The sequence below is a fragment of the Pleurodeles waltl genome, chromosome 5 (assembly GCF_031143425.1).
Source record: "Pleurodeles waltl isolate 20211129_DDA chromosome 5, aPleWal1.hap1.20221129, whole genome shotgun sequence".
In the NCBI taxonomy this organism is placed as follows: Eukaryota; Metazoa; Chordata; class Amphibia; order Caudata; family Salamandridae; genus Pleurodeles; species Pleurodeles waltl.
This window is the reverse complement of record NC_090444.1, coordinates 173848279-173863570: the sequence shown is the minus strand read 5'-3', so window position 1 is coordinate 173863570 and position 15292 is coordinate 173848279. Positions and strand designations below refer to the sequence as shown.

The window sequence follows — 15292 nt, the reverse complement described above, 5'->3', positions numbered from 1 at the left end:
TAGAAGCAGGCAGTCGCGGTCAGGGGGAGCCTCTGGATTCCCTCTGCAGGCGTCGCTGTGGGGGATCAGGGGGGTCAACTCTGGCTACTCACGGGCTCGCAGTCGCCGGGGAGTCCTCCCTGTAGTGTTGTTTCTCCGCAGGTGGAGCCAGGGGCGTCGGGTGCAGAGTGCAAAGTCTCACGCTTCCGGCGGAAAACGTGTTGTCTTTAAAAGTTGCTTCTTTGTTGCAAAGATGTTTCTTCTTTGGAGCAGAGCCGCTTTCCTCTGGAGTTCTTGGTCCTTTTAGATGCAGGGTAGTCCTCTGAGGCTTCAGAGGTCGCTGGACACTGGGGGACGCGTCGCTGTTGCAGTTTTTCTTGAAGTGGGGAGACAGGCCGCTAGGGCTGGGGCCAAAGCAGTTGGTGTCTCCGTCTTCTCTGCAGGGCTTTCAGGTCTGCAGTCCTTTGTCTTCAGGTTGCAGGAATCTAGTTTCCTAGGTTCTGGGGAGCCCCTAAATACTGAATTTAGGGGTGTGTTTAGGTCTGGGAGGGCAGTAGCCAATGGCTACTACCCTCTTTGTGCCTTCTCCCTGAGGGGAGGGGGGCACATCCCTATTCCTATTGGGGGAATCCTCCAAAATTAAGATGGAGGATTTCTAAAGGCAGGGGTCACCTCAGCTCAGGGCACCTTAGGGCCTGTCCTGACTGGTGGGCGACTCCTCCTTGTTTTTCTCATTATCTCTCCTGGACTTGCCGCCAAAAGTGGGGGCTGTGTCCAGGGGGGGGCATCTCCACTAGCTGGAGTGCCCTGGGGCATTGCAACACGAAGCCTGAGCCTTTGAGGCTCACTGCTAGGTGTTACAGTTCCTGCAGGGGGGAGGTGTGAAGCACTTCCACCCAGAGCAGGCTTTTGTTTCTGTCCTCAGAGAGCACAAAGGCCCTCACCACATGGGGTCAGAAACTCGTCTCTCAGCGGCAGGCTGGCACAGACCAGTCAGTCCTGCACTGAACAATTGGGTAAAATACAGGGGACATCTCTAAGATGCCCTCTGTGTGCATTTTTTAATAAATCCAACACTGGCATCAGTGTGGGTTTATTATTCTGAGAAGTTTGATACCAAACTTCCCAGTATTCAGTGTAGCCATTATGGAGCTGTGGAGTTCGTTTTTGACAGACTCCCAGACCATATACTCTTATGGCTACCCTGCACTTACAATGTCTAAGGTTTTGCTTAGACACTGTAGGGGCATAGTGCTCATGCACATGCACATATGCCCTCACCTGTGGTACAGTGCACCCTGCCTTAGGGCTGTAAGGCCTGCTAGAGGGGTGACTTACCTATGCCACAGGCAGTGTGAGGTTGGCATGGAACCCTGAGGGGAGTGCCATGTCGACTTAGTCATTTTCTCCCCACCAGCACACACAAGCTGGCAAGCAGTGTGTCTGTGTTGAGTGAGGGGTCCCTAGGGTGGCATAAGACATGCTGCAGCCCTTAGAGACCTTCCCTGGCATCAGGGCCCTTGGTACCAGTTACAAGGGACTTACCTGGATGCCAGGGTTGTGCCAATTGTGGAGACAATGGTACATTTTAGGTGAAAGAATACTGGTGCTGGGGCCTGGTTAGCAGGGTCCCAGCACACTTCTCAGTCAAGTCAGCATCAGTATAAGGCAAAAAGTGGGGGGTAATTGCAACAGTGAGCCATTTCCTTACATGAATACTCCAATCATCGGAAGTAAACAGAAAGCAGACAGACCGTCTTCCAGGATAATGCAGGAGGGTGCATCTGCAGCCTCTCTCAATAATGGACATGTGCAGTTAAACATATGAAGAGCATGTGCAGCAATACCTTTTCTTTAGTGGTCAATTACAGAAAGGAAAATCTACAATAAAAATTGCCATGTGAAAAACATGTTTATGCAAGAGGCATTATAAATATCTTAAGCCACAACACTTGCAAAAATTATGTTAAACATGTTTGTGCATAAAATACAATTAAAACAGGATTTACTCATTACAAATTGGGAGTTAATTGAGAGCAGAAAGCATGAGCGAGTGCACGGTTTACCCTTACCTTGCTGTTTCTATTGATGTACTGCTTGAAATCTTCCTCTTTGCCAAGTACTGGTTTGGTAATCAGGTGATCATAGTTTACACACACTGTGGGGATCGGAAGTGCACGGGACGTCTCCGCTAGCCAAGTTATCTTTGTAGTTTTCTTGAAATCTTTATTTTCCAGATTTAATTTGGCATCAAGAGATTCAATTTTCCCACTGGAGTTCCTAGACCAAAAAAGACACAATACTTGCATAAAATTCCATGAATGTCTCAGAGTTCATTATATTTGTTTTAGTGATGATTTAGATGACTTATGATTACAGATGCTACAACAGTTTTATTATATTTGTTTTAGCGATAACAGATGATGTGGGGCATAATTTTTGTTTAGGGAAATCCATTTTGAATTTTTTTTTTCCCTTGGGTTGTTTTTTCTTTTGGAGTCTGTATAAGTGTTTTTTCTAATCTTTGTGTACTCTGGCGTTGGCAAACAGGGACTGGTTGCATTTCCCATTACTAAATAAACAAGGAATTCGTTTTGACCATTTACCGGGCAAATTTGACATTTTTATGGAGTGCCCAAATTATGCCAGTTGCGTAAAAGTCGAATGCCACATTTTAGCCAGCAGCAAAGCTTTCAAAACGTACATTTCCGGCAAACCCGGTTTTGAGCTGCAAAAAAAAGTTGTGTTCCGCTGAAGCCTAAGCCTGGAGGTTTAAAATCGTTCTTACATTTTAAGTGCTAGGTACGGCGCTAAAGAAATCAACTCTAATTACCAAAGGTATAAACCCAACTGGACACTGTTTAAGTCCAACATTCATATTGTGCCCACACTAATATTTAAACAAGCACTGTCAAAGCCAATACATCTGGCCTTTTATTACAGAAAGGGCTTCATAAGGGATAGCAAAGTCTGTATTTTTGTTAATCTGGGACTGGATAGATGAGAGCAACTGAATTCAGGGAGAATGTGGTGTGTGAATTTTAGTTGTTGAACTGATGAATGGCAGGATAATGGATGGATAAATGATAAGGGTATGGATCATGCATCAGAGGTGTAAGGGGAGTAGAATAGCCTCCTGCCACCAACATGATTGCCATCCATGCATACACTCATCTTACCAATACATCCTGGATGGCAGGGTAATGAACTGACCTTGTCAGATTGAAAAGTAAGCAGAGCCACATGGTCACTTAATTGTGAACAAGAGAAAATGCATTTACTATGTTTGTGTTACCAAATGTTTGGAAAGAATTTCTTATGAAGCACTGAAATACAACAGACAAATTGAAAGTAGAAGAGTTGAACTATGCAAATTCCTTGTATTTCGGTCTACCTGCAACTTCTTTAAACAAATTATAAATCATTTAAGATACAATAGTGAGAATAGTCTGTAAATCTGTGTATATAATCTGTAAACTGCACAAGCATGCACATATATCTGCTGCCTTGAGGCTTCAATGACTCCCCACCAAATTGAGAGCTCTTTTTTAAACAGTTTGTATTGTTTACAAATCCATTCATGACCAGACTCCAGCCTTCGTGGCAAGCAGAATTAAGAAGCATGTTCCTCCTTGACTTCTCAGATCCTCTCAGGAGGCAGGAGCTTCTCTGTCCCATAACGTAACACACCCAGCGGCAGCTACTTCTCAACAGGGGTGGTGGGGGTTATATTAAAAAAAAAAAAAAAGAGAGAAACTACTTACCTTTTATGTCTGGAGCGACAGTTCCATCTCTCGTTCGTCCTCTTCCCTGCCCCGACTCCTGGAAGCACACAGGCTTCCAGACTCCCCTCCAATCACAACGCTGCTGTCACCAGCATGACAGCAGTGTCATGAATGGTCCGAGTGGCCAGCTTCGGCGCTCAGCCAGGGAGTAGAACCCTGCGCACTTTCTTCTCCTGGCTGTCAATACAGCTGGGTAGAGACATGCTAAGTGCGCATGACTGTTTGGCCACCAGTCTACAGCTCGCCAAATGGTTATGGCTCCTCCAGCCCAGCACCGCCCTAACCTGGTTCCAGGAGGAAACATAAAATGATAATGTGTTATCATCATTTTATTTTTCCTTCACTGCACAAAGCAGTGGGGCGACGCTACTCCGCCTTAACGGAAGAGCTGGCGATCATACCATGCCCCACAACACACCACACACCATATTACACGTACAGCATGAAACCAGAAATAACAATGCACCCTATTAAAAAGTGAAGAATAATTTTGTTATTTTGTAGCAGCAGCAAATGCAGCCCTGGAAGTCAAGAATACGTATTTCTTTTTTTTTTTTTTTTTTAGCTGATATTGGACACTCCTCTCACTGAAGGTGCTAGTGCCGAAAACGGACAGGGATTTTGATGTAAAGGTCACTAATGAAGACTGATTTTTAATGCCTAGGCAGTGAGGAGACGAAAAATGTCCATTAACAGAAAAAAGCGTGCTGATGTGGAAATCAAAGCACGTGTTTATTTGAAAAGCAAACATTGTCCAAAATGTCGCATCTTGGATCTGCGGAGAAACCCGGTCTGACAGAGGAGTTGGGACAATAACTGAGCTAACGTCCCCACGTTTTATCCAAGAAAGTTTGAAAAGCTGCAGATAACGAGCCCAAGAATGAAAATGTCACTTACCCAGTGTACATCTGTTCGTGGCATTAGTCGCTGCAGATTCACATGTTGTGCATAGCCCGCCATCTGGTGTTGGGTCGGAGTGTTACAAGTTGTTTTTTCTTCGAAGAAGTCTTTCGAGTCACGAGACCGAGGGACTCCTCCTCTTTGCTTCCATTGCGCATGGGCGTCGACTCCATCTTCGATTGTTTTCCCCGCAGAGGGTGAGGTAGGAGTTGTGTGTGTTAGTAATAGTGCCCATGCAATGGAGTGAATAAGTATGTACCAATTAAGGTTTTAAGTAATATATTTACAAATTTACAAAGTTGAAGATAACTTCCAAACGGCTACAGGCTCCCGGGGAGCCGGGTGGGCACATGTGAATCTGCAGCGACTAATGCCACGAACAGATGTACACTGGGTAAGTGACATTTTCAGTTCGATGGCATGTGTAGCTGCAGATACACATGTTGTGCATAGACTAGTAAGCAGGTATCTCCCCAAAAGCAGTGGCTCAGCCTGTAGGAGTGGAAGTAGTCTGAAATAAAGTTCTTAGTACGGCTTGACCTACTGTGGCTTGTTGTGCAGATAGCACGTCTACACAGTAGTGCTTAGTAAATGTGTGAGGCGTAGACCATGTGGCTGCCTTACATATCTTGTGCATTGGAATATTCCCGAGGAAGGCCATGCTAGCGCCTTTCTTTCGGGTTGAGTGTGCCCTTGGTGTAATGGGCAGCTCCCTTTTTGCTTTAAGGTAGCAGATTTGGATGCACTTAACTATCCATCTGGCTATACCCTGTTTTGATATTGGGTTTCCTGTATGAGGTTTGTGGAATGCAATAAACAGTTGTTTTGTTTTTCTGATGTCTTTTGTTCTGTCAATGTAGTACATTAGTGCTCTTCTGATGTCTAATGTATGTAGTGCCCTTTCAGCTACCGAGTCTGGCTGTGGGAAGAACACTGGCAGTTCTACCGTTTGATTTAAGTGGAACTGTGAAATAACCTTTGGTAGAAATTTAGGATTGGTTCTTAGGACTACCTTATTTTTGTGTATTTGGATATAAGGTTCTTGTATTGTAAACGCCTGAATTTCACTTACTCTTCTTAGAGATGTGATGGCGATGAGAAATGCAACTTTCCAGGTCAGGAATTGTATTTCGCAAGAATGCATGGGTTCAAAAGGTGGACCCATGAGTCATGTTGAGGTTCCATGAAGGAACGGGTGGTGTCCTTGGTGGTATAATTCTTTTGAGGCCTTCCATAAACGCTTTAATGACAGGTATTCTAAATAGTGAAGTTGAATGGGTAATCTGCAGGTATGCAGATATTGCTGCGAGGTGTATTTTAATGGAAGAGAAGGCCAGGTTCGATTTTTGTAAGTGTAGTAAGTAACCCACTACATCCTTTGGAGATGCGTGTAATGGTTGAATTTGATTATCGTGGCAGTAGCAAACAAACCTTTTCCATTTGCTTGCATAGCAGTGTCTAGTGGATGGTCTTCTAGCTTGCTTTATGACTTCCATACATTCTTGGGTGAGGTTTAAGTGTCCGAATTCTAGGATTTCAGGAGCCAGATTGCTAGATTCAGCGATGCTGGGTTTGGATGCCCGATCTGTTGTTTGTGTTGTGTTAACAGATCTGGCCTGTTGGGTAACTTGACGTGGGGTATTACTGATAGGTCTAGCAGTGTTGTGTACCAAGGTTGCCTTGCCCATGTTGGTGCTATCAGTATGAGTTTGAGTTTGTTTTGGCTCAATTTGTTTACTAGATATGGAAGGAGAGGGAGAGGGGGGAAAAGCGTACGCAAATATCCCTGACCAGTTCATCCATAGGGCATTGCCTTGAGACTGCCTGTGTGGGTATCTGGATGTGAAGTTTTGGCATTTTGCGTTCTCCCTTGTTGCAAATAAGTCTATTTGAGGTGTTCCCCAAACTTTGAAGTAAGTGTTTAGAATTTGGGGGTGAATTTCCCATTCGTGGACCTGTTGGTGATCTCGAGAGAGATTGTCTGCAAGTTGATTCTGGATCCCTGGAATAAACTGTGCTATTAGGCGAATGTGGTTGTGAATTGCCCATTGCCATATTTTTTGTGCCAGGAGGCACAGCTGTGTCGAGTGTGTCCCCCCGTTTGTTTAGATAATACATTGTTGTCATGTTGTCTGTTTTGACAAGAATGTACTTGTGGGTTATGATGGGTTGGAATGCTTTTAACACTAGGAAAACTGCTAGCAGTTCTAGGTGATTTATATGCAGCTTTGTTTGATGTACGTCCCATTCTCCTTGGATGCTGTGTTGATTGAGGTGTGCTCCCCACCCTGTCATGGAAGCATCTGTTGTTATCACGTATTGTGGCACTGGGTCTTGGAAAGGCCGCCCTTTGTTTAAATTTATACTGTTCCACCATAGAAGCGAGATGTATGTTTGGCGGTCTAACAACACCAGATCTAGAAGGTGACCCTGTGCTTGTGACCATTGTGATGCTAGGCACTGTTGTAAGGGCCTCATGTGCAGTCTTGCGTTTGGGACAATGGCTATGAATGAGGACATCATGCCTAGGAGTTGTAATACAATCTTTGCCTGTATTTTTTGTGTTGGATACATGGTTTGTATAACCTTTAGGAAAATTTGGACCCTTTGTGGACTTGGAGTGGCTATTCCCCTTGTTGTGTCTATTGTCGCTCCTAGGTATTGTTGTACATTGCACGGCAGAATGTGTGATTTTGCATAGTTGACGGAGAAACCGAGTTTGTAGAGGGTTTGTATGACCTGATCTGTGTGGTGTGAACACTTTGTCAGTGAGTTGGTCTTGATTAGCCAATCGTCGAGGTACGGGAATACGTGTATTTGCTGCCTTCTGATGTGTGCAGCTACTACTGATAGGCATTTTGTAAAGACTCTTGGTGCGGTTCTTATACCGAACGGCAATACTTTGAATTGGTAATGTATTCCTTTGAATACGAACCTTAGGTATTTCCGGTGCGAGGGATGTACCGGTATGTGGAAATACGCGTCTTTGAGATCTAAGGTTGTCATGTAGTCCTGTTGCTTTAGCAATGGTAACACTTCTTGTAGCGTCACCATGTGAAAGTGTTCTGATTTGATGTAGGTGTTTAGTGTTCTGAGATCTAGGATTGGTCTCAGTGTTTTGTCCTTTTTTGGTATTAGAAAGTACAGTGAGTAAACTCCTGTGTTTATTTGTGTACTTGGTACCAGTTCTATTGCGTTCTTGTGCAGTAATGCTTGAACTTCTATTTCCAGAAGGTCTGAATGCTGTTTTGATATATTCTGTGTTTTTGGTGGTATATTTGGAGGGATTTGGAGAAATTCTATGCAATAACCATGTTGGATAATTGCTAAGACCCAAGTGTCTGTTGTTATTTCCTCCCAAGATTGGTAATACTGACTTATTCTTCCCCCCACTGGTGTTGTGTGGAGGGGATGAGTGACCTGTGAGTCACTGTTTGGTTGCAGGTGTTTTTGGGCTTTGAAATTTCCCCCCGTTTCTAGGGAATTGTCCTCCTCTGTACTGGCCCCGAAAGCCTCCCCTTTGGTACTGTCCCTGGTAGGTAGACGGTGCTGAGTGTGATGTACTGGCTTGTGTGGCCTGACCCCGAAACCCCCCTCTGAAGGGTGTTTTGCGGAAGGTGCTGAAAGTGCCTCTGCCCTGCGGGGAGTAGAGTGCGCCCATGGCCTTGGCAGTGTCAGTGTCCTTTTTTAGCTTCTCAATTGCCATGTCCACTTCAGGTCCGAACAATTGTTGCTCATTGAATGGCATATTGAGCACCGCTTGCTGTATCTCCGGTTTAAAGCCAGATGTTCGTAACCACGCGTGCCTTCTTATGGTTACTGCTGTGTTAATTGTTCTTGCAGCTGTGTCAGCTGCATCCATAGAGGAGCGTATTTGGTTATTGGAGATGTTTTGTCCCTCCTCAACCACTTGTTTCGCCCTTTTTTGTAAATCTTTGGGTAGATGCTCGATGAGGTGCTGCATCTCGTCCCAATGGGCTCTATCATATCGCGCTAGGAGCGCTTGAGAGTTAGCGATGCGCCACTGGTTTGCAGCTTGTACTGCGACCCTTTTTCCGGCTGCGTCGAACTTGCGGCTTTCTTTATCCGGAGGTGGTGCATCGCCTGATGTGTGAGAGTTGTCTCTCTTGCGAGCCGCCCCTACTACAACTGAATCTGGTGGCAGTTGTGAGGTGATGAAAGCAGGGTCTGTGGGCGGTGCTTTATATTTCTTTTCCACCCTTGGTGTTATTGCTCTACTCTTGACAGGCTCCTTGAAGATTTGCTTTGCGTGCCTTAGCATTCCTGGGAGCATAGGCAGGCTCTGGTAGCTGCTATGGGTGGAGGAGAGTGTGTTGAAAAGGAGGTCATCCTCGACAGGTTCCGAGGGTAGCGACACGATGTGGAATTCTGCTGCCCTAGCTACCACCTGTGAATACGCTGTGCCGTCCTCTGGTGGTGAGGGCTTGGTAGGGTACGCCTCCGGGCTGTTGTCTGACACTGGGGCGTCGTATAGGTCCCAAGCGTCCTGGTCATCTTGGCTCATGGTGGTGTGAGCCGGTGAGTGTGACGGAGTCTGTGCCGGTGATATGTAAGTTACAGGTGGAGGAGAGGGTGGCGGAGTTACCTTCTTCACCACTTTTGTTTGTGGTGGTTGTTGCTGTGTTTGGAACTCAAGTCTCCTTTTTCTCCTAATAGGGGGAAGGGTGCTGATCTTCCCTGTTCCACTCTGTATAAAGATCCGCTTTTGAGTGTGGTCTACTTCAGTGGACTGTAACTCTTCCACGAATCTATGTTTGCGTAATTGAGAGGACAGTGATTGCTCCTCTGAATATGAGCTGGTAGTTGGCTCGGTTGCCGGTCTTTTCGGCACCGAAACTATGTCCTTGCTCGTTTTCGGCTCCGATGCGATTTTCCTCTTTTTCGGAGTCGAAATTTCTCGGCCTCGATCTTCCTCGGTGCCGCTGTCTCTGTGCCGAGCAGCTTCGGCTCCGCTGTCTCGGCGTCGATCTTTTTCGGCAGCACTTTCTCGGTCCCGAGATTGCTGCGTGCCTGTGTCTCGACCCGAGTCGGACGACCTCGGCACTAGTTCGGCCTTTTTCGGTGCTGATGGGCGGTCACCGACTTTATGGGTTGAGCCATGGCCTGTTGGCAGTGGCATCCCCTGGGCCTTGTCTGTTTTCTTGTGTGCTGGCTTCGACGTCTTACTCACTGTTTCGTTGAGTTCCTCCGAGTCCGATTCATGGATAGAGAAGGCCTCCTCTTCTTCTCCTTGTTCCTCGAACTCTCGGTGTCCTGTCGGCGTGGATGCCATCTATAATCTTCTGGCGTGCCGGTCACGGAGCGTTTTTCGGGATCGAAACGCACGACAGGCTTCACAAGTTTCTTCCTTGTGCTCGGGCTACAGGCACAGGTTACAGACCAAATGTTGGTCTGTATAGGGGTATTTGTTGTGGCATTTAGGGCAGAATCGGAACGGGGTCCGTTCCATCAGCCTCGATGTCACACGCGGTCGGGCCGACCAGGCCCTGACGGGGGATCGAAATTACCCCAAAGGACTACCGGAGCTCTTCACGATTCGATTCGGTGTCGATTCTATCTAACCCGATCCCGAACACAACAATACCGACGCAATGTTCCGAATTTTTAACTATCTTTCCGTCCCGAAACCCAGAGCGAAAAGGAACACGTCCGAACCCGATGGCGGAAAGAAAACAATCGAAGATGGAGTCGACGCCCATGCGCAATGGAAGCAAAGAGGAGGAGTCCCTCGGTCTCGTGACTCGAAAGACTTCTTCGAAGAAAAACAACTTGTAACACTCCGACCCAACACCAGATGGCGGGCTATGCACAACATGTGTATCTGCAGCTACACATGCCATCGAACATAATGTTATGTGCATTTGAGAAGTGATATAAATAAACACAAGTTGAGCCCGACGAAAAGAAAGCTCCCCTGGCCTCTGTCTTGATGTAAACTAGAGTTGACGCCTCTTTACCGCAGGAGGGGAGCCTCTCGACCTGCGGTGTCATGAGAGGAGCAGGGGACAGTGGGTGAGCCGCCGCTGTGGTGTTCAATGAGAATACAAGCAGGAAGCGAGGGACGCTGAGTGTAAGGAAATGCCTCTTTGGCATGGTTACCCCCTGACTTTTTGCCTTTGCTGATGCTATGTTTTGAATTGAAAGTGTGCTGAGGCCTGCTAACCAGGCCCCAGCACCAGTGTTCTTTCCCTAACCTGTACTTTTGATTCCACAATTGGCACACCCTGGCATCCAGATAAGTCCCTTGTAAGTGGTACCCCTGGTACCAAGGGCCCTGATGCCAAGCAAGGTCTCTAAGGGCTGCAGCATGTCTTATGCCACCCTGGAGACCCCTCACTCAGCACAGACACACTGCTTGCCAGCTTGTGTGTGCTGGTGAGAACAAAACGAGTAAGTCGACATGGCACTCCCCTCAGGGTGCCATGCCAGCCTCTCACTGCCTATGCAGGTATAGATAAGTCACCCCTCTAGTAGGCCTTACAGCCCTAAGGCAGGGTGCACTATACCATAGGTGAGGGCACCAGTGCATGAGCACTGTGCCCCTACAGTGTCTAAGCAATACCTTAGACATTGTAAGTGCAGGGTAGCCATAAGAGTATATGGTCTGGGAATCTGTTTTACACGAACTCCACAGCACCATAATGGCTACACTGAAAACTGGGAAGTTTGGTATCAAACTTCTCAGCACAATAAATGCACACTGATGCCAGTGTACATTTTATTGTAAAATACACCACAGAGGGCACCTTAGAGGTGCCCCCTGAAACTTAACCGACTATCTGTGTAGGCTGACTGGTTCCAGCAGCCTGCCACACTAGAGACATGTTGCTGGCCCCATGGGGAGAGTGCCTTTGTCACTCTGAGGCCAGTAACAAAGCCTGCACTGGGTGGAGATGCTAACACCTCCCCCAGGCAGGAGCTGTAACACCTGGCGGTGAGCCTCAAAGGCTCACCCCTTTGTCACAGCACCGCAGGACACTCCAGCTTAGTGGAGTTGCCCGCCCCCTCCGGCCACGGCCCCCACTTTTGGCGGCAAGGCTGGAAGAAACAAAGAAAACAGCAAGGAGGAGTCACTGGCCAGTCAGGACAGCCCCTAAGGTGTCCTGAGCTGAAGTGACTAACTTTTAGCAATCCTCCATCTTGCAGATGGAGGATTCCCCCAATAGGATTAGGGATGTGACCCCCTCCCCTTGGGAGGAGGCACAAAGAGGGTGTACTCACCCTCAGGGCTAGTAGCCATTGGCTACTAACCCCCCAGACCTAAACACGCCCTTAAATTTAGTATTTAAGGGCTCCCCTGAACCTAAGAATTTAGATTCCTGCAACTAACAAGAAGAAGGACTGCTGAGCTGAAAAACCCCTGCAGAGGAAGAACAGAAGACACCAACTGCCTTGGCCCCAGACTTACCGGCCTGTCTCCTGCCTTCCAAAGAAACCTGCTCCAGCGACGCTTTCCAAGGGACCAGCGACCTCTGAAGACTGCCCTGCTTCGAAAAAGACAAGAAACTCCCGAGGACAGCGGCACTGCTCCAAAAGAACTGCAACTTTGTTACAAGGAGCAGATTTAAAGACCCCTGCAACTCCCCGCAAGAAGCGTGAGACTTGCAACACTGCACCCGGCGACCCCGACTCGACTGGTGAAGAACAACCAACTCAGGGAGGACCCTCCGGCGACTCCACGACTGAGTAACCAAAGTTGTCCCCCCTGACCCCCCACAGCGACGCCTGCAGAGGGCATCCCCAGGCTCCCCCTGACCGCGACTGTCTGAACTCCATTTCCCGACGGCTGGAAAAGACCCTGCACCCGCAGCCCCCAGCCCCTAAAGAAACGGAACTTCTGTGCAGGAGTGACCCCCAGGAGGCCCTCTTCCTTGCCCAGGTGGTGGCTACCCCGAGGAGCCCCCCCCTTGCCTGCATCGCTGAAGAGACCCCTTGGTCTCCCATTGAAAACTAAAGGAAACCCGACGCTTGTTTGCACACTGCACCCGGCCGCCCCCGCGCTGCTGAGGGTGTACTTTCTGTGTGGACTTGTGTCCCCCCCGGTGCCCTACAAAACCCCCCTGGTCTGCCCTCCGAAGACGCGGGTACTTACCTGCTGGCAGACTGGAACCGGGGCACCCCCTTCTCTCCATTATAGCCTATGTGTTTTGGGCACCTCTTTGACCTTTGCACCTGACCGGCCCTGAGCTGCTGGTGTGATAACTTTGGGGTTGCCCTGAACCCCCAACGGTGGGCTACCTTGGACCAAAAACTGAAACCTGTAAGTGACTTACTTACCTGTTAAAACTAACATTACTTTACCTCCCCCAGGAACTGTGAAAATTGCACTGTGTCCACTTTTAAAACAGCTTATTGTGTTTTATGTGAAAAGTATACATGCTAAAGTAATGATTCAAAGTTCCTAGAGTACTTACCTGCAATACCTTTCAAATGAGATATTACATGTAAAATTTGAACCTGTGGTTCTTAAAATAAACTAAGAAAATATATTTTTCTATAACAAAACCTATTGGCTGGATGTGTTCCTCATTTATTGCCTGTGTGTATGTGCAACAAATGCTTAACACTACTCCTTGGATAAGCCTACTGCTCGACCACACTACCACAAAATAGAGCATTAGTATTATCTCTTTTTGCCACTATCTTTCCAAGGGTTCCCCTTAGAGGTCTCTGTGCATGCTATTCCTTACTTTGAAATAGCACATACAGAGCCAACTTCCTACACCGAGCCAGAGAGGAATGGCTGGGGCAGAGGAAAGGGAGACGAGCAAAAGTGACGGCGGGAGGGTTCTTAACCCTAGCTGCCCCCAGCATGCCGCTGGCTCCCGTTGGGTTTTTGTTCCTGAAGGGAATATGGCGGTGTCTGCGGTTCAGACATGCAAACACGAGTCTTCAGAGCACTAGAAGTAGGTCTCCCTTCCAGCACTTCCAGCATTCTGAGCTGGCTGTCGCACAGCCAAGGCAGTAGCCAGAAAATTAAAATATTTCCACCCTTCCACCCCAACTTCGAACCAAATCACTCACTGCACCAAGCAAACGAAGCGAGCCATCACAACCCTCCCCAGAAGAGCTCTCTGGTCTCTTCCATCCAAGCATCTATCTGCTAACTACCATTTCACCTTTATATTTGGTCATCTATTCATTCTTTCATCAGTCTTTTACCATTCCGTCCTTCCACCCATCCATACCCAAACCTATCCATCCATCCATATCCAAATTGTTCAATTAAACCTATCCATCCTTTCACTCACCCATTTCTCTATCCATCCTTTCAATCATTCAGCCTTTGTCATTCATTCATCCTTATCCACCTGTACACCATTTCACTCAATCATTCACACTTTCACTCATCCTTTCATCCACTCACACTACCTTTCACTCATCCTCCTATCCATCCACTAACCCTCCCTTTTAGTCACCCTTTCATCTATCTTCCCTTTTACTCACCCATCCATTCACTTATGCATCGTTTCTCTCATTCATCCATCGTTTCTCTCATCCATCCTCTCTCATATCCAGTCCCCCGTTTTCTCCATCCAACCTTTCATTTCATCCATCATCCTCCCTTTCACTCAGTACACCCATCCATCCATCATGCATCCTCTCATCACTCAGCCATCCATCCTTACACTCGTCCGTCATCCACCCTCCCTTTAACTCATCTATCCATTTTTTTCGTTCATCCTTCTATCCATCTACCCTTTCACTCACTCACCTATGTCTGCTGAGTTGCAGACAAAAGAGGCCCATCAAGAACTTTACCCCGCTATTGCTACTAAGGTGAGGGGTTCATGACGCCCCAGCATCCATCCTTTTACTCATCCATTTGTCAGTCCACTCACCCATCTATCCACCCTTTCACTTCATCTATCCATCCACCCTTTCATTTCACCCATCCATTCTTTAACTCAGTCTCCCATTCTTTCACTCCCTCAGACATCCATACTTTCTCCCGCCATTCACTCATCCATCCTTTCATCCATCCACCCTCCCTTTCTTTCAGCCATTCATTCTTTCACTTCTCCATCCACTCGTATTTATCCACCCTTTCATTCATCCATCCTTTCTCTCATCCATCCTAACCACTATCACTCCACTCATCCATCCATCCATGCACCCTTTCACTCGCTCATCCATCCATCCAGCCAGCCAAATTTCTCGTTATTTGAGTCATTGGTGTCGCACACAGAAAAGACCCATCAAGAACGAGACCCCCGCTATAGCTGCTAAAGCGGGGTTTCACAACGCCCTTGAGCAAAGCAGGATACTGAAGATTGCCTGACGTCACTGGGAGGTGGTCTCAAGTGCCCACTCATCGTAAGTAACCCACGGAAATTAAACCAAGTTCTTCACGCTTAAACAAACTTAGTTGCGAGTCAATCATTTGTCAACTTTATAGGCTGCCAATTCCATTAATTTCTCCTGACACGTTGTGATGAACACTGATAGAACAATGGACGCCATCTTGTAATATGTCCTCTCTCTGTACCTTGTTAGAGCTATGTCGTTCATCAAGTGATTTTAACCGCTTCTTCGCTAGCTCTAAACTAGGACTGCCAAAGTCAATAGGTCTCGCCTATACAAGAGCTACTGGCTTTGGCAATGTG

The 15292-nt window shown here is 47.2% G+C and overlaps 1 protein-coding gene across 3 annotated transcripts in view; it reads right to left on the bottom strand.

Moving 5' to 3' along the window:
• EPRS1 (glutamyl-prolyl-tRNA synthetase 1) overlaps positions 1 to 15292 on the bottom strand; it is a 488457-nt gene that overhangs the window by 361221 nt on the left and 111944 nt on the right. For all 3 annotated transcript variants that reach the window (XM_069233874.1, XM_069233875.1, XM_069233876.1), the window contains exon 15: positions 2052 to 2259. In XM_069233874.1, coding sequence (XP_069089975.1) covers positions 2052 to 2259 — 208 coding nt within the window. The remainder of the gene's footprint in view (positions 1 to 2051; positions 2260 to 15292) is intronic.